The sequence below is a fragment of the Micromesistius poutassou genome (assembly GCF_964030765.1).
Source record: "Micromesistius poutassou genome assembly, chromosome: 9".
Lineage (NCBI taxonomy): Eukaryota > Metazoa > Chordata > Actinopteri > Gadiformes > Gadidae > Micromesistius > Micromesistius poutassou.
Genome location: NC_140279.1, coordinates 11089205 through 11108973, shown reverse-complemented (window position 1 = coordinate 11108973; position 19769 = coordinate 11089205). Strand labels below are relative to the sequence as shown.

Sequence of the window (19769 nt, the reverse complement as noted above, 5' to 3'; positions counted from 1 at the left end):
GTTGTTTACTCCCGCAGGTTGACAGTTTTGTGCTTCTCAAAATATCTGCAGAGAGGAATTATGACATTTAAAGCGCCACAGGCCTTCATTTGTCTTCCCAATCCAGCGCTTATCCTTTGATAGTCAGAGCGACGCCATCTTGAGAACCAGTCTAGCGGCGGCTCCAGGTTCACTCATTAAAAATCCAGCCCGGGTCTTTGAGTCAACCGACCCCGGATTGTTCCTAATCCGTCACGCCGACCGGGTCGGCCGATGGGTCTGACCCCGGGCCGGGGGTAAACTGTGGACCGCACCGGGTAGCCTTGTTGACCTGGAGGGGGTGCATCAGTCAGGCTGTCAGACAACCCGCCTGTGTTTGCATTCCTCTTCCACTTAACATGGAAATGGAGGCAGAGACGGGAGAACGGTTTCATGCCTGGCACCGCTCGCCGCAGAATAAATCGGCCGCATTCATACTCGGTTTTGAACACCCGAGCCCCACAGCCACTCAGAAGCCACTTTACATGTCACACTTCACATGTCACGCTTCACATGTCACGACGCACACGTCACGCTTGCTGCTCGCACGCTGACTGGCGGCGGCAAAAGGGCAAGAACCCCACAACCGTTGGTGAGAGACAGGCGATTGCTCAAGGACGTCTGCCGATGCTTTGGCCGGGGATTGAACCAGCGACGCCTGCAGGTGGCGGAGGTTCATCAGAGGTGCTGCATGGGCAGGGGCCTTCTGAGGACCCCCCATGAGGCAGAGGCCCGGTTATTCCACACAGTGTCAGCTCAGCAGAAGAGCGGTTATGGTTCACTGTTAGCTCAGTGTCTCTCCTGATGTGAACAGGACTGAAAACCGTTCGGTGGTGAAGGCAGTCCTGTTGAACACAGCGGTTACCACCTAGGGGTTGTGACCCCTGATACATAGCCTCCTAGAATAATTGCCTAAGTCATATTTTAAGTCAAATAGATGACTTAGGCAGAAAGTGATTATGTTTTGAGGCTGACTATATGAAGTCACAGGAGATTGCAGACTTATAATAACAACATATTTTCTGGTACATTTTGCAAAGTGAATGTGTGAATGTTGAGTGGATCCTAACAGACTGCCTAATGGTTCATCCCTGACTGTGTCCTGAAGTGGCCCGGGTTAGACACAGAGATCACTCAGACCCTCAGACGGAGGGTCAGGGATCCAGCCAACCCTGTTGTTCAGCTAAATTAAACCCTGATTCGTTCTTCTTCCCCAGCCTGGTCTGCGGGCTCCGGTGATCAGCCATTGTTACAGCGGATCCAATAAACACAGTGTTTACACTCTGGGGAAGCAGCGTCTGATTGAAAGCCACCAGCTTTGGAGGGTTTGAAGTGTGTGGTGGAATTCGATAACCAAGCGAGTGTGAACAGAAGGAGAGAGAGAGCGGAAAGAAGGGCATTATCATTCATTACCGCGCTACTGTGTTCCCCGCCGTTTGTGGTACGAGTAATAGCTCATCATGGCAGAGGTATTATTCTGTTGCCATGGAAACCATCTATACCCATATGAGGACAATGCAGAATGCAGACGTTCTCGCCTATTTGTTTTATACTAAATATACACGCACGCCACGCCAGACATCATTCTCCTAGTGCCACTTGTTATTAATACTGCCCAAAAAATACAAATATTACAGTGACAATAAAAAAATAGGGGAGTCAGTGGAACCCTATACAGCGGAACCCTATAAGACCCCTATACAGCGGAACCCTATAGGACCCCTATACAGCGGAACCCTATAGGACCCCTATACAGCGGAACCCTATAGGACCCCTATACAGCGGAACCCTATAGGACCCCTACACAGCGGAACCCCATAGGACCCCTATACAGCGGAACCCTATAGGACCCCTATACAGCGGAACACGTCCCGCCCCTTAGTGTTGAAGCGGCGGTCCTACCGAAGTACTCCTCGGCGGGGGGGTTCTCCATGTCGAACAGCATCTTCTTGGTGAGGCGCTCCAGCTCATCCTCAGGGCGGCCGCCGGCCGGGACGCCCTGCAACCAGAGAACAGCATCTCTCGTTAATGATGGGGCAGGAACAAGACAGCTCGTTAGTGTAGTCATTCAGTAACGGATTCACTTGTTCAGTCTGGGAAAAGTCAGGGCGATAGTAGCTCAGGAGATGGAGCGGGTTAGCGATTAGGAGCGAGTGTCGGGGTGTCCCTGAGCAAGGCACCTCACCCTGACTACTACCGATGTCGCCTTGCATGGTTGACACCGCCGTTGGTGTGTGAATGTATGAATGAATGGTTGTAAGTCACTTTGGATAAAAGCGTCAGCAAAGTGCCCTGAATGTAAATGGAAAGATACAAGCTAGCTCGTTAGTGTAGTAACACAGCAACGGGTTCACTCGTTAAGTCCGGCGCAGATACAAGCTAGTTTGTTAACGTAGTCATTCAGTGATTGGTTCACAGGACAACCAGACCACTTGCCTTCATTCCTTTCAGTGAAGACTTGCAGAGCCCATCCAAACATCCGTACCGGTTCTAGGCCGGCCCCACAGAAACACAGAGGCCCTCGGTCCATTCCTGACAGAAACATTCCCCTCACTTCCCTCCTTCCCCTTCGGGATGAAGTTCAACATAAACCCTACATATATTATACCGGTTAGCAGCTAGCGGGCTTGCTCTGCATTTGTTAATCACCCGGCGGTAATTAAAACGCGGAGCCGCGCGGTCCTCAATTAGCGGCCTCCCTCAGCATCACGCGCCGTGGAGAACGCGTGTTTCTGAACTCAAAGGCTACGAGGGAACCTTGACTGGCTGTTCCCGGGCGCAGCCCCACCGGGCTCCCAGCGGTGCTCTGAGGACCGGGCTCCCTAATTAAACATTCATTTGAGGTTCTGCCGCCTCGCGTTCCCCTGCTGGACCCTCCGACCCTGGCTCTCCCCACAGCGGAGCTCAGGGTGAGGCCTTCTGCACCCCCACACCCCCCCGAAGACCTCCAGGCCGCTGTGGAGTGGGCCGCGGCAGCGAGGAAACAGACCCTGAACACCCCCTTAGACGATTGAAATAAATGAATGGGTAAAAAAACGCTGATGGGGAGAGACGATGGGGAATGAGGATAAGAGATCATTTGTCTTCCTCCTCACATCCTTCGAGGTCTCTGCGAGGCCGGGGAGGAACGCCAGAGGAGGAGGGTGATGAGTACATGCAGCTTGCGCACATGCTGTGGTTTACATCCACGTTGTGTCATCCGCAGAGGGCCCGGTTCAAAGCCTGCACGGTTTGCCGTTATGTTATCGTAGCGGTCTGTGTCATTCGACAACAGAGCTCCCCACACTAAGAAGTGTGGTGGACCTTTTTGCTGTCAATCATCCACAGTCAGCCCCTCCCACTGGCACCAGGCCCCACCCCCTCTCTTCTGTGTGTTTGAGGTTACCTGGGCCACAACCTCACCTTTATTTAATTTCATTACAGTCTTTACTTTCTTTTCTTTCTTGCCCTTTAATCATTCCCCGTTAGTGTTCGGCAGACCTTGTGTTTAGTGTGTGTGACTTCATCCTCAATAAACTATTAATCACCATGTTTGTGTTCCTTTGTTTTCAATGGCACACATTAAAGGTGCGTATGTTTTGAAAAGCCCTCGGTATAATAACAGTCTGATGGATTGACTGATTGACCTTTGACCCTCCCCCCGGGTCAACGACGTTAGCTTAATCCAGGGGCTAGCGTCGATGCTACACAAGGTTTGATTTCCAATAGGCTAATCCCACCGCAGGTCTGACCTTTACCGCCGGCACAAATGGAGCCGACAGGGAGAGGGCAGGGTGTCGGGGGCCCGTCTCGGTCTGTCGTGGATTTATCCAAGGATTACCCCGTGACACCGGGGAACCAGGCATTGTCAATACGGGAGTGAGGGCCGGGCGAGGGGAGTGTGGAGGTTTAACATTTGGAGAGAGGCAGAGTCACAAACACAAATTGCTTCTACCTTTCTGAGAGACCGCATGAAGCGCCGAACCTGCAACGGGTAATTTACTATCGACTACGATTTAGTAATTGAGTCAAGTCTAGGTTTTTCCTGCATAGAGGAATTTTGGCACTGCCCCCCCCCCGCCACCACAAAGAGGTTTTAGCCAGGACCAAAATAAAATCCCAAGCGACCAAATAATACAAATTGAAAATAAAAATAGTAATTCACATCCCCTCCGAATAACCATTTATCAACGAAGTGTTGAACAAGCACAACAAAACCTTCTTTACGTCTTTGACTTCTTTTCAATTGAAAAATGTTGTACAACCCGCAACTGACCCAGACAGAGTAAATGGTGAATGGACTGCATTTATACCGCGCTTTTCTAACCAGTGGCAACTCAAATCGCTTTACAATATTGCCTAACATTCAGCCATTCACGCACCCATACACACACTGACAGCGCTGTCAGCCACGCAAGGCGACAGCCAGCTCGTCGGGAGCAGTCAGGGTGAGGTGTCTTGCCATCCTTCACACACCCTCCCAGATAGTGCTATACTTATAAGTATACTTGTGCACATCTCTTACTCGGGATTGCCTGTCACTGTAGAGTTACGACACTGAAAGCACGCCCACCTCAGACGATGGTCTCATCATCATTAAAAGGTCTCACAGACGTCCAGTAAACACACACTGACTGCCCTATGATTCATCGCCACAAGCAAATCACTGAGTGTGTACTACAGCGATGCTCTTATGTTCACCGAAACATTGATTCTCCCGGCAGATGCTGATATGGTCCAAACTATTTGTGTTGAAGAAGATGCACCAAAGTATAACATAACAAAATCCAGACGATGACAAAAAGTTAAAGTTGGGGTCGCAAACCCCAACTTTAGTCACAGATTGAACAGGTTGGGAACCACTGGGCTAAGAGCCCTTGGATGTCTACAGGTACACTGTGGACATGTGGGAATCGAACCCAGAACCCTTCAGTTGGGATTAAACCCCCCTGGGCCCTACAACACCCTGCACCCCATGTGAGTGACCCATGCTCTCATGTATCGGGGCCATTCTGTCCTGTAAACAAGAATGTGATCTTCCAAACCACGGCGGCAACACTATGCCAAACTTAGCCTTGTTTCCTCCCCAGAAGAACATCTTGGACCAATGAGATAACCCTTCCTCCAGGACAGGGCTGTGTTGCCCCGTTCCCCTCCCCTGGCTCGGGGCCCAGTGGTCAGCTGCTTTACGACGTGTGAGAGGGCGGTCTGACCGGTGGAGGTAATGGAGCCCTCAAGCGTAGGCCTCATTAAACCCTCTGCTATGCCGTTACATCACGACCAGCTGCTCGCCGCTACCTCCGGAGTGACATCATCGTTGCAGGACAGCAGGCAGCTTGGCGTCTCAACCGTGATACACCTTAAGAGTGACCGCAGGTTCGATTCCCACCCGCGGTTCTATGCCACGTGCGACTCGATCTCTGCTTCAGAGCTCCCTCCTGTCTGTCTGCTTTGCCGTCCACGCTGGCACCGAAAGCCTGTTCAAATATTTATTTACAAGCAGAGAGATGATGAAATCGATGGCCGTTGGACAGAGACCCACGAGTCCTGGTGTTTATCACGGTGTTTGTCTCTGGTCCTTACGCCCTCACGAAAACAACTCAACTCTATTCATCTGTAGATAAATACTGAAGCCAGCCGGAGCATGGCACGCGTTTACACCATTGAACTCGGGGTGCCACTGCTCATGGTGTCTAAACTCAAGCAAAATTAACAATTTAGGGGCTGCACCGTGCCGCTCGGCGCTCAGAGAGGCTAAGGGAAAGCTTCCATTACCGGGAGCGAGGCAACTCGTCTCCGCCTCGTGTAAAGCTGTTTTCCCTGCTGGCGGCCGCAGCAACGTGCACCAGGAGAGTTTAAAGCACCTTGTTAGGCCGTCCTTTGTGGCGCGGAGCAGTTATTCTGCACTTGAATGAAAAGGAGGAAACTGCCCCCCCTCGCGCTTAATGGACGCTGCATACTTTGAGTCGGGTTTCGGGAGGCAACAATGAAGACACGGCGGCCCCCCGCATGAGACTTGCTGCCCTCCTGCTCCAGACGCCCCGTCTACTCCTCGATCGCCTCCTCAGGGGAGGGGAGCAAGAGTGAACCGAGGTGGTGGTTCCCTGATTGTCCCCCTAACGATACACCACCGTCTACACCACCCACACCGAGATCAGCAGGATATGGAGGAGGTTAGGAGGTGGTAGGGGACTAGTAGGGAGGGAGGTGGAGGAGAGGGAGATAGAAGGGAGAAGGGGGAAGGAGAAGGCAGGAAGTGGGAGAAAGGGAGGTGGAGAAAAGGGAGGATGAAAAGGAAAGGAAATAGGCTAAAGGAGGAGAAGGAAAGAGAAGGATGAGAGGAGAAGAGAGGGAGAGGAGGAGCGGAGAGGAGGTAGGATGGAGAGAAGGAGCAGAGAGAAGAGGAGTAGAAAGGGCAATGAGGAGAAGGAGGGAGGAGGGGAGAAGCTGTGAGAGGAGGAGGAGAGAGGGGAGCATGGAGGGGAGAGGCGTTGAGAAGTAGAGAGGGCGAAGGAAGGGGAGAAGGGAGGAGGAGAAAAGCATTAGGAGATGAGGAGGAGAGAGGAGGGCGGACGGGTCGAGGTGCAGGGAGGACGGGTGACTTGCTCTCTCTGCTCTCTCACACAATGTGCTCCTGCCAACCTGTGTGTCGTGTGTGAGGGTACACAAACAACATTCCCACAATGCACGGCAGATGCCTTCAACCCCTCCCCTCTTATCCACCTTTGTGACCCCTCCCTGGGTCCCTCTCTCTCCCCAGTCTCTCTCTCTCCCTGTCTCCCTCTCTCTCCCAGTCCCTCTCTCTCCCTCTCTCCATTTCTTCCTCTCTCTCCCAGTCCCCCTCTCTCCCCCTGTCTCCCTCTCTCCCTGTCCCTCTCCTCAGGGTACCAGGAGGCCACTTCAGCAGAGGAGCGTGTCCCAGTAGGACTGGGATCTCCAGACGGTGGGAGGACCACGGGGCCCAGAGGGGTGGAGAACAGGAGCCGTCCAGATCCCCAGCCTCCTCCTGCAGACCGGCTCAGAGGACCACGCATGAAGTCTGCTTGTTGGTTCAGAGCTCGCGTCTGGATTCACAACCTCCAGTAGAAACAGAACCGGGCGACTCAAGGTATATTCCCCAGGCGGTTTCAGGTATCCAGCGATCAACGTGAAACGTCCAAGAAGCGTATAGCGTGTTTTATACTGCGATTCAAACTGATTGATGGGGAAGATAATCCCTCCATAAACACAAGCTGCTGATATCTGTTGGGTTTCCTCGCGAGCCTCCCCAACACAGAGGAACCCTGCTGCTGAGAGAGAGAGAGAACGAGAACGCGCGAGAGAGAGAGAACGCGAGAGAGAGAGAGAGAGCAAGAGAGAGAGAGAAAACAAGAGAGATAGAGAGAGAGAGAGAGAGAGAGAGAGAGAGAGAGAGAGAGAGAGAGAGAGAGAGAGAGAGAGAGAGAGAGAGAGAGAGAACGAGAATGAGAGTGAGAACGATAGAGAGAGAATAGAGAACAAGAGATTAAAAACACATAGAACAGGCTCATAAAAGGAGCCGTTGGACTGCAAGCAAGACGTCTCTCCGTCTCTATCTCTCCCTCATGTGATCCACACAAATCGAACAAAGACATAATCACTCACGCGGGCACATTCATCCACAGATTAAGTGGCGCTGAATGACTGAAATAATGGCGCCGAGAGGAGAGAGACGAGAGCAGAGACACGACCACTTCCTGTCTGTGGCGAGGAAGACACGTGTGTGTGAGGTGTGTGTGTGCTACATGTGTGCGTGTATAAGAGTGTGTGTGTGTGTTTATGTGTGTGTGTGTGTCTGCCTCTGTGTGCACGTTCGAAAGGTGTGTGTGTGTTTGTGTGCGTGCATTAGATGTAGGCATGTGCATGTGTGTGTTTGTGCGTGCGTGTTTGTTCGTTAGAAATAGGTGTGGGCATGTGTGAGTGCGCGTTAGAGGTAGGTGAGTGCGTGCGTTAGAGGTAAGTGTGTGTGTGCGTGTTTGTGTGTGCGTAAACCACACATGCATGCCTCACAGGTCCGTGTCCACACGTGGAACGCGTCACAGCGTTCTCCTCCCGCGTGCTCCTCCCTGCACCACGGCGCTGGGGGGTCACGACCCCGGACACGTTAACATGTAAACATGTAAGCAGCGGTAATTACAGAGCTGCTGCGGCGCGTTAGGCTCAAGGCCGCGCGGGGGGGGTGGGGAGTACACAGGGTCCCGCCGAAAATAGGTCAGGTTGCCTCAGCGCCAATTAAAGGCAGAGAACCACGCCGGGCGCAGAGCATTCTGTGCACCGAGAACCGGCAGGATGATCACAAATTAACCGACACCGTAATTGACATTTTCCACCAGCAGCCCCCAAATCTACAGAACCCTGATTGAATCTGCATACAGGAGAACAGGCAGGGGGGGGGGGGGGGGGGGGGTGTGGATACGCAGAGACCGGAGGAGAACATAATGCATGTCGACGGGCTTTTCCCTGTGTTTAGAGAAGAGATGTGCGTGCATGAAGAACTAGGTCACGTCTTCCAAACTGACACATCCTCCCTGCAAACAGATACGAAACGGGGGAGCCACGAGCGAACGGCACGCCGCAAAACAAAGTACAATAGCTACTGTCTGCACGCAGAGAGAGAGAACCAAACAATTACAGGATTACACTGTAGAGGCGTCCGTGCTGCGGTTTGAGGCCGCGGCTGCCTTTGAGCACACGGGCTGAAACCATTTCCTGCTGCAGTGACAGGTGTCTGTCCTTATGCACACGCGCATGAGCGAGCGAGCGAGCGAGCAGCCCGCACGCGTGCACACACACACACACACACACACACACACACACACACACACACACACACACACACACACACACACACACACACACACACACACACACACACACACACACACACACACGTGCAGATGACAGGTTGTGTCTCTGCACACGCTCTGCCTGCTGTCGCCTCCTTCCTCGGCGTCTCCCCGTCACGCCCCAGGTGGGACTGACGCTCTCTCTGTCTGCTAAACAAATAGATGCAAACGGCGGTTCGGAGAGGCTACCTAAAGGTCACCGCCTTCAGCTCCTCCACCACACCTCCTCCACCACTCCTCAACCTCCACCTCTCCTTGACCCCAACTCCACCTCCTCCACCACTCCTCGACCCCAACTCCACCTCCTCCACCACTCCTCAACCCACCTCCTCCTCTCCTCCACCTTCTCCACCACATCTCCACCCAACCTCCACCTCCACCTCTCCTCCACACCTGCTCAGCCACGACAGGGACACCAGGTCTCCTGGAAACAACTTAAGAAGCCGTTTTTTAACTGACAGAAAAGAGGTGGTTAGGTTGGTGCAAGCTTTTTAGCTTTTGAGTGTTAAGGCGTTTCAGTCTCTTCCACGGACAGAGGACCTCGTAAAGAGACGCTTCATTATGTCGGTTCCCACCGCATTCCACACACACAGCATTCCTCACACACACCAGCGCAGGGCCGTGCGGTCTAGCGCTGCGGTGTCCGGTCGTACCCGCAGCGGCCAGCAGGGGCCACTGTTATGCAGGTGGATGTTGGCCAGGCGCAAGACTTTGGATAACAAAACAAATCCACTCACCTGGAAATGATTTAAACCAAAACACTACAGGAATCTCCCGACTCTCACGCAAAGTAATGGAGAGCGGGAGATTCTTTTGTTTTCCACTAATCAAAGTAAAAAAATCCGGTCTGTCTGGATCTTAAATTGAAGTTATATATTCATCAACGATCCTGGATGGGTTTAGAATGCGAGTGAGCAGCAGGTCAGTGCATTATAAACAGACGCAGCGCCGGTGAATTACGGCGGGCTGCATTCCTCAAAGGACAAGGCCGGAGTAATTTATGTTTTTATGGCTCTCTGCACTCATAAGTAATGTTTGGCCGGCGCTGCGCAGACAACCCGTTGCCAACGGAGACCGAGATGTCCTGCTGCCTCGGTCAGCAGAACCAGCGACCAGCGTGTCTAACTAGAACCATCGACCAGCGCGTCTATCTAGAACCATCGACCAGCGTGACTGCATAGCATGACTCATAGCAGCAGGTCAGTAAGGTAGTCAGAGGAACATCTAACCAGGAGAACATCTAACCTGGACAACCGTCAGATGAATATCTAACCAGGAGAACCGTCAGAGGAACATCTAACCAAAGGAACTGTCAGAGGAACATCTAACCAGGAGAAACTCTAACCAGGAGAACCATCAGAGGAACATCTAACCAGGAGAACGTCAGTGGAACATCTAACCAGGAGAACCGTCAGAAGAAAATCTAACCAGGAGAACTGTCGGAGGAACATCTAACCAGGAGAACAGTTAGAGGAGCATCTAACCAGGAGAACCACCAGGGTTCTCCCTCTCAGGGTCAGGTCAGCGAGGTGGCGGGACCCCTTCAGAACGAGGGTGAGGAATGGGGCAGTGACCAGCAGTACTTCGTCTGGCTGCTCAATGAGCCTCCCTGACAGGGCATTGATTCTGGTCGTTATTTACTGGCCGGACTGGGAGCTTCAGAGAGGCAGCAGCAGCAGCCAATCGCAGCGCAGGATTATTTACAAGGAGCCCCTCTGACAAACACCTCTGATCTACCGAGGGCTTGATTGACGAGCCAAGCCACCAATCAAGTGGAGGCCGACTTTCGTTATTTCGGACGTTTGCGGGGGTGGGAACCTGGAGAAAGGCTCTCCATATCGGTCGTCTCCTGAGTCGGTGGGCCGGGGGTAAATATAGGTGAACCCTGTGACCGTCTTGAGCGAGGGGAGGGGCCGAGGTGTTCGTAGTGAGAACGAGGTCGCCGTTTCATCACCACCCTCGAGGACCACATCATGTGGCCCAACCTCGCCCTCCGACCTTTACACCACCCAAACATTCCCCACTCAGCCGCTGCAAAACGAGAAGGTGTTTTGCGCTCATTTGACCTGGACATGAGCCAAGTGGAGACCATCCCCATGCCAGGGTGGACCTGTGGCTGGGGGGGGGGGGGGGGGGGGGGGGGGGGGGGGGGGGGGCAACGAGGCTTGGCCTCTATGTATGCAGCTCCTTTGAGGAGCATACGTAAATTCAGAGTCCTGTGGGGTCAGGGGTCAAAGGTCAATGTTGTACTGGTAACTGGAAACGGCCGTCATAGATCGCATTCAGGAATGGTCCCAGTTCAAGGCCTACTTCAAAAGTACTGGGATCTCATGGTCAGATCTCATTTATTTAACAAAGTTAAATAAATAAAATAAAAGTGATTTATTTCTCACCTGAATTAAATTAATCTGCTCTAAATGAATACCGGCACAAGCGAGTTTAATGTGGCTTTGTGCGGAAATGATTGTGAATTTGCCTTAATACTATTTTTAAAATGTAATTAATCGATGTGAATGTACTTCATCCATTTTGGTAAAACTCAAGCCATGTGACTTCCCATATATGACTTGTATTCAGCCTTTGTGGACATCAACAATGAACCATTACAACACAGAGGCCATCGACCGTCTCTGCGCTTGACAAAATAAAATCAGACAACAAACATCCTAGGTCAAACAGGACCTGGTCTGACACAGGCCACTGGGACTGGTACGGCATGCAAATGCTCTGCAGCAGGTAGGACCGAGAGAAAGAGAGAGAGAGAAGTCTTGGGCCCGTTACTTAAACACGTCTGACAGATGAAACCAGGGCTGACCTTCTAGGGGCCTGCTGTTGGCCGCAGGGGTCGAACAGTTAGCGGTAATCCCTTCCCTGTCAAGTGTCACTCAAGCTCAGTGGTAACAAGTCATCCTCCGAGCTCAGCTTTCCGTTGGATCCCGGGAAGACTCGCGGAAATCGCTTCAGCGTGTTGATCGGCAGCCAGCAAATCTGCAAAATGTTTTTTTCTCTCCCGCCTCGCCACAATAGAGATCAAACGAGGGAGGATTTGAGTAATTAAGAGTCCTTGAAGCTGTTGAGGCTCCTCTCTTACACCTCCACTTCACCGAGGTTAGATGCGCTCCGATGACGCAGACCTCTGAGACTGAGGAGTCTCTGGATCAGGGTTTCCATTCTCTCTTGACACAAATAACCGCTTCTCGGACGGCAAACGCCGTCGCTCAGCAACCACAGAGGATTATGTGAAGCCATCTCTTTGATAAAGTCCTCTGTCAACGTCAGTCAGTGAGCGAGCGTCCCCTAGCGTGACACAAAGTGTCCGGGTCAGTTCTCCGCCCGGCGTCTCAATAGAGGCCTCCATCACTGCCAGTGTTTAGTCTTCATTTGCTGCCCCAACAAGAGGAGCTGAAGCACGTCCAGCACCCAGTCAGCAGACGTCTGACAGGTCACCGAGACGTCACCACACCAAGGGTCACCCAGAGTGGCTCAGATAAAGGCCAAGTTGACAGATTCAGCTTTCACCCTAATCTGGCTTTGAGTCCATATAACCGAATAACCCCTTTTCATTGGTCTATTTTGGGCCAGCGTGGCCGAACAAGACAAACAAACAGCGAAGAGATTACAGTTCAACACCGGACGTGTCGACCACCCTGAGAAAATAACACTTTAGTTTGGCCTTGGAAAGCGCCAACGTGGTCGAGCTGGAGGTCAGCTGCCATAAACAGCTCTAGAGCAGAATGGACAGCGGTTCCTAACCAAGACTAGGTGTGCCCTGCCATTTTGGTGGGATTTAATGACATATTGCTAACCCTAACCCTAGGTTAGAGTGACACCAGCATGAACGAGTGAAACAAGGGGTGTCCTTCTGTCTATCCTTCAACCAACTGATCAGAAATGTCACTTTAGTCCAGAAGTAGAAGTTTAAATGTGTTTGTGTGTCTGGTATTGTCCCTGGCCTTTAGTACAATATAAACCGTCTCTGTGTGTAGAGTGCTTAACCTCACTCACTATGTTTTAAATGGTGAATGGACTGCATTATACAGCACTTTTCTTTTCAATGGCCACTCAAAGCACTTTACAATACTGCATTACATTCACCGATACACCGACGGCGGAGTCAACCACGCAAGGTGACAGCCAGCTCGTCTGGAGCAGTCAGGGTGAGGCGTCTTGCTCAGGGACACCTCAACACTCAACTAGGAGGAGCCAGTCGAACCAGCAACCTTCCGGTTACCAGCCAACCCGTTCTACATCCTGAGCCATATGCCACCCCTTTTAAGACCCTCTTTAGACCAGGTCCGCTTGCAAAAGAGATGTTAAATCTCAGCTTTCTCTATCTGGATAAATCAAGGTTAATGAGAATGAAAGACATTGAAAGATAGTCAAATCTCTGGTTGAATGTGGACTAATTCCGAACCAGGGAAGTGGTGTGTGTCAAGGAAGGGCTGAATATGAAGTAGAGCATTAAGACTAACAGTACGACTCAAATCACAGATACACAAAGGCAGCAGCCAGCGTCTCCGAGCCCATTATCAAACTATATCCTTGGGAAAGCATCACAAATATACACCACACATAATATATCAACCAAATTAGAACCGCGCTTTCATCTGGAATCAAAGAGACGCCGGCAAATCTCATAAACGCCACCTTTGTTTCTTCTTTATTAATAATGGATCATTCTGGGACCGCCGCCGCCCGCTTTTAAATAAAATGTAGACTTTTGTTTTTGAACAAATATAATTAGAATTTTTTCCCCGTAAAAGATACGCAATATAATTTGTGTTTAGTAAAACAACGTCCTTGAAGAGGCCGTCCCAGGGGCGAGGGGGGGGGGCCTCCGTGTTTTGAACACGCATAAAATCCTTGAATTAAAGCGAGGACTCGGGGGTCCTCCTCGTACACTTTCCAGAGATGGCGGACGGAGGAGTGCTGGGGGTCCCGACCACCTGACTCCGTCTCCTCCGCCTAGCAACCTGATCACTCTGGTGGGGGGGCCGGTACCACGGGGTAGTACCCCCGATGGAGAGGTACCTGAGGCCCTCATGTATTAGTGGTTAGGGTTAATAAGGTAATATAATAGCACAGTAATATAAAGTAATATAACAGCCTCGTACAACAGTATGTACTAAACGACTATAGCAAGGTCCTCACACACTCCTGATGAAGAGGTACTTTACAGCTGTCATATATTAGTGTACTACATTAATACGGTAATATATGTACATAATATAATGCCATCGTACTAAAGTACTAAAGTACAAGCAAGGTCCTCAACCACTCCTGATGAAGAGGTACTTTATGGCACTCGTATCTTAGTGTACTACATTAATACAGTAATATAACATCAGTAAAATAAAGTAATATAATACCATTTTATAACAGTAGCGTAAGTACTACAGCAAGGTCCTTAAAACACTGATGAAGAGGTACTTTACAGTTTGTATATTAGTGCGCTAAATGAATAAGTAATATAATATAAAAGTAATATAATACCATTGTATAACAGTAGCGTAAGTACTACAGCAAGTTCCTCAACCACTCCTGAAGAGGTACTTTACAGCTCATGCATTAGTGTACTACATTAATACAGTAATATAGCCACAGAAACATAATACCATCAGACAACAATACGTACTAAACGACTATAGCAAGGTCCTCCCGATGAAGAGGTACTTTACGGCTCTCGTATCTTAAGTTCAAAATATGAATAAAGTAATATAGCCATGAAGTGCAACTATAGTGCAATGGCAAGGTGTTAACCCCTGATGCCGAAGTGGAATCTTAAAATGATATGATATAATATCGCTTTAGATCATAAAATAATTATTAATACATTAATCGAGCATAAAGTGTGAGAGCACAATACTAACGTAAAAATACAGTTGACTCAGGTTATGGGTAATTTAATTCAGCCTTGAGCAAACTAAATAGGCCCTTTATAAGGCTCTATTCACACACACTTTATCTTTATCCACGAGGCACAAGTCGAATTAGAGAGCATCCAGCCTGTCAACCAGGGTCGCCGGCGAGGGCAGAGACAACGGAGGCAGCGGCCTTCAACAGAACCTCGACGTATGGAGACGCCATGTCACCGCTCGCCGTGGCAACCGAGCCGAGGCTGGAGACCGGCGTGGAAGGAAAACCGTAAACAAACACTGGCAAACAGAGGCAAAAAACCCTGACTGCTCTCCGTGAGACAAATGAGAGCAGGCAGTGTAAAGCCCTGTGGTAAAGACCTGTTCATAATTCATGGAGGTTGAAACAACTGTTTACCCTCCGCATCGCAGTAAACCAGCCCCCCGCTGCACGGCAATCTAAAGACGCATATGTATCCCTGTGATGTGCACACACAGACACACACACACGGGCACACACACATACACACAGACGTGGCCATATATGAAGTACCACCGCCATAGCAAATTTTATTTTCCTATTAATCATGCGGCGGTCGCTTCTTCATTAGAAGTAAATTCAAATGGAAATTGTGATTTAGGATGCGAGCGAGCGAGAGGGAGGGAGGGGGGAGAGAGGGAGGGAGGGGGGGGGAGAGGGAGGGAGGGAGGGAGGGGGGGGGGAGAGAGATGAAAAGAGAGACAAAGGGAGAGAGAAAGAGATGGAGAGAGAGAGAGCGAGAGCGAGAGCGAGAGCGAGAGAGAGAGAGAGAAAGAGAAAGAGAAAGAGAAAGAGAAAGAGAAAGAGAAAGAGAGATAGAGATAGAGATAGAGATAGAGATAGAGATAGAGAGAGAGAGAGAGAGAGAGAGGCGTTGCATAATGCGCAGGCCGGATGTTGAACCAGATTCAAACCAACAGCCCTACCGGCGCTAGGATGTCAGGCAGCGCAGCCTACATGAAACCGCTCCGAGGCCACAGGGCGCTGTGCAGAGGGTCCACACTCACACATCCATTATTAATGCACATCGGGGGCCCTGAGGAACACAGGTTCTGCTGAGAGGGGGCCGGGGGGAGTTCTGCGTACGGAGAACAGAGGGAACGCCGGCGTTCCTCACTGGAGACAATTCTATTGATGACATTGATCAATGAACTGGTGAATATATCGGCTGCTGGATCACTTTGTTGTGTATGATCATGTATTTATATAGAAGTATAAATTCTAATTGCATCATTTTATTTAATATTTTTAACCATGTTTTATATTTGTTAAAACCTTTTTCTTGTTGAAGAGGTACTGGATCAATAAAAACAGACAGAAAGAGAGAGATGGAGGAAGAGGAGAGAAAAAGAGATAAAGGGGGAGGAGGAGGAGGAGAGCGATGATGGAGGAGGATGAGGAGGAGGAGAGCGATGATGGAAGAGGAGGAGGAGGAGGACCCTTACCTTGGGCGGCCCCATGGGCTGCTCCCCGTACATCGGGGCCAGGCTGGCCGGAGGGTCGTTGATGAAGGTCTTCCTGGGGGCCGGGGGCTGGTAGGCCTGGGCCGGGGGCGTCGGCTCGGGCCTCCAGGCATTCTGCTGGCCGAGGCCCCCAGGGCCCGGGTACTGCGGCTCCTGGTAGCCCCCAGGACCCGCGGGGGAGAACCCCGGCTGGGGGGGCCCGTAGGCGAAGTCGGGGCCCTTGGGCTGGGCGGGCACGTACTGGACCTGGGCGGGGCCAGCGCGGCCGGGCTGCGGCTGGGGCGCATAGTGCTGGGGGCCCCCTGGAGCCTGGTGCTGGGGCCCCGGCTGGGCGGACCGCACCTGGACGTTGAAGGTGGGCTGGCTGGGGGTGGAGGCCGTGGCGTAGGAGGCGGCCACGGGCTGGGGGGGCGGGGCCGGCTGCTGGGGCTTGGGACCCGGGCTGGAGGAGGCGGAGGACGGGGGCTTGGGGGTGGACTTCTTGGTGGCGGTGAGGGGGGGCTGGGTGGGGATGACCATGCGCTTGTAGCCAGTGACGGGGGCGCCGGGACTGGCGGGTAGGGTGGAGGAGCTCTGGGGGGGAGGAGGGAGGACACAGTCAGACCGGAGAATCTGACACCTGAACTGTACCCGGGGGAGACCTGTGCTGTGTTCCAATATCCATACTTCTGACTTACTATACTTAGTTAGAGTACATAGGGCGTTCCAATTTCGATTGGGGCGAAAATAAGTGTACTGAAAGGACCCGGATGGTGCACAAATTACGCACCACGGAGTATTCGATTTGGAACAACACTGACATCTGAAAATCAGCGCACTTAGTGAGTGCGGATAGTGTACTATGTTTGTACTCATGGAAGTATGGATATCGGAACACAGCACTAGTCTCTTCTCAGGGACTATCCTGAACCAGGCAGAGCGTCAGTCAACAGTCATACCACAAAACCACATAAACATCCAGTGAGACAGGGACTCTTAAGGTGTAATCTTAAGAGACGCTGCCTCTCTCACAGACCTGAAGAAGCAGCCAAGCTCGCTCTGCACAGTGAAGGTCAGAGGAGCTGATAGCCTATTCTTCATGTTTCTGCTTATTCTTTATGACTGTCGCTTCATGGACAGCAGAGCGAAAAGGCAGGGAGGTGGAGATCGGAAGAGAGGTGTCAGCATGTGGCATAGGATCGTCGTAGGTGCGTTAGCAGAGCCTCCCAAAAGAGAGAGAGAAAGAAAGAGTAGGAAAGAGGAGAGAAAGAAAGAGGAGGAGAAGAGAGAGAGAGCTGGATGAGAGGAGAGGAAAGAGAGCGAGAGAGAGAGAGAGAGAGAGAGAGAGATGGAGGAGAGAGATGGAGAGGAGAAAGAGAGATGGAGGAGAGAGAGAGATGGAGGAGAGGAGAGAGAGAAGGAGAGGAGAGGAGAGAGAGAGCGAGAGATGGGGAAGAGCAGGAGAAGAGAGATACTGTAGATGGAGGAGAGGAGGGGAAGGGAGAAAGATTGAGGAGAGGAGAGGGAGAAGAGAGAGAGATGGAGTAGAGAGAGAGATGATGCAGGAGGAGGAGAGGTGTGTATGAGACATAATGGTGGCGTAGCACCGACGTGGGCATGGCGTCAGCGGACAGAGAACCCGATTCTTTTAAACCAGTCCCCGTCGTCCCTGGTTCTAATTTGTCTTCGAGGCAACATCTAGGACAAGATCAGACAATCCACATCCAACTGGTTTTTAAACGCATGAATAATTCACCGTCGTAATCGCCGTTGCATACAGCTGATTTTACAAATCCCCCCCCCTCCTCCCCAAAATAAAATACTGCGATTCCTCACAATAACGACAACACCAACAACAACGACAACAAGAAGCGGTTTGAGGGGGGGGGAAACTTCAGCCCAGGATGAGGAGGAGGAGGAGGAGGAGGGACAGAGGAGTGCTTGCTTAAAGGCTCTCTTATTGATTGTGTGTTTACACTCAGGAGATTACGGCGACGGCCTCCTCAGAGTCAATTACATGCCCACCTCGCCGCGGGGCTGCGGGGCCCGTCTCGCCACCGCCGCCCATAAACCACGGCTAATAAAGCCGGCGGGGAGCGGATAAATCGCCGGGGGGAGCGGGCCGAAGCGACAGCCGATTGGCAATGCCGCCTGACACTTGTGCTGACTTTGGCCGCTCATGCTGGCAAGACGGTAAATCACGGAGATTTGTGTCGCCGGTATCCTGGAAAGAGCGCGCCGTCGGAGCAGAAGCCCCGGCGGGCAGGCGGGCGGGCAGCGGCGGCCCGGGATGACTCGATCTATTGTCTGGCGACCGGTTTGGACCGGTGCCGGAGCAGAGGGGCGGGGCTGTTGAGCTGGGACTGTGAGGAGGCTAGCAATGCGCCGCGCCTAGCGCTAGCAAAAACATGTTTTGCCGTACATATTGGTGTCAGCGGTGCAGCCAGCCTAATAAGGGTCTATGATTAACCTTGGTGAGGCCTTATTAGGTTACTGCCCCAGGGTGAGCGTTTCAGTCAATTACTGGTTCTGAAGCACTGGGGGAACGTGCAGGAACATCTGAAGACTGAAGGCCTTCTGCTGCACCCCGAACTGATGAGATGTCTCTCTTAAGTGGGCCAGGGAGATGTTTTTTTCAATTGACTTCCTACAACAGTTAATCAAAGTTTGAGACGCACGTCTGAGATGTTTAAACGTGACGCCCTGTCTAACCCCTGTGTGCTTAACGCACATGCGTGGTTAAAAGCACAAAGTGTCTCATATTGAAGTGTTTGATGGTAGAATAAATCGATTAGAAAAGTAATCTGTTAATGGGTTTTAATCCCAATCTAATCCAGACCAGAGAAACACCCTTAAAGTAAGCATTCACCCCCGAAAACCCGAACTCTGAGATATATTCCAGGGCTTGTATCCGTCTCTCTGATTAGCATGAGCAAGAGGGAAAAAATTCCTTGTCTGTCTGCATATAAAAGGAAACGCCTATCTCCACTATGCCCTTTAGGAAGAAAATTACTCCATTTAAATGTTTCATGGTTTTTAAATACCCTAGATTATTAATCTATCTTTAAGGCTTCCCGACCTGCAGTGGCAGAGCAGTGGAAATGCAAATGGAGACCTCAAAATAATTACCAAGTCACGCTGCGTTTTCCACCCATTACAGTTGGGAGAGATTTGGCCCTTTCTTAACATTTTAACTAGCTGCAGCCCCGGATATTATCTGCTAAACCGAGCACAGTACTTTTCTGATGATCAGTGCTCTTGCGGCGGTTATAACAGGAAAAGTAAGTTACACAAACACAGCAGTGACAAGGACAAAGAACTACATCGACGGAGAAATAGATTGGAGCGAGCTGAATGAGTGTACCTCACGCAAGATGCACCGAAGGTAAGAAGCGATGAACAAACACACAGATCTTTGTGTTATGCTACTATAAAGCATTGCATTAGTTTATGGTTTGTGTTGTGCTGGAACATTCTTAATGGGCTTAATGCACATTCACTGTTTCAGTGAATCAAACTCTTTAGTGTATCCAGTGTAGGTGACTAACATTTTATTGATTATGTACACACA

General features: G+C 51.1%; 1 protein-coding gene across 2 annotated transcripts in view; it reads right to left on the bottom strand.

Annotated features, from left to right (window-relative positions):
• Positions 1–19769, bottom strand: part of lpp (LIM domain containing preferred translocation partner in lipoma) — a 116076-nt gene that overhangs the window by 30642 nt on the left and 65665 nt on the right. For both annotated transcript variants that reach the window (XM_084473202.1, XM_084473203.1), the window contains 2 exons: positions 16202–16792; positions 1921–2017 (listed from right to left, as the gene is read on the bottom strand). In XM_084473202.1, the coding sequence (XP_084329328.1) occupies positions 1921–2017; positions 16202–16792 (688 nt within the window). The remainder of the gene's footprint in view (positions 1–1920; positions 2018–16201; positions 16793–19769) is intronic.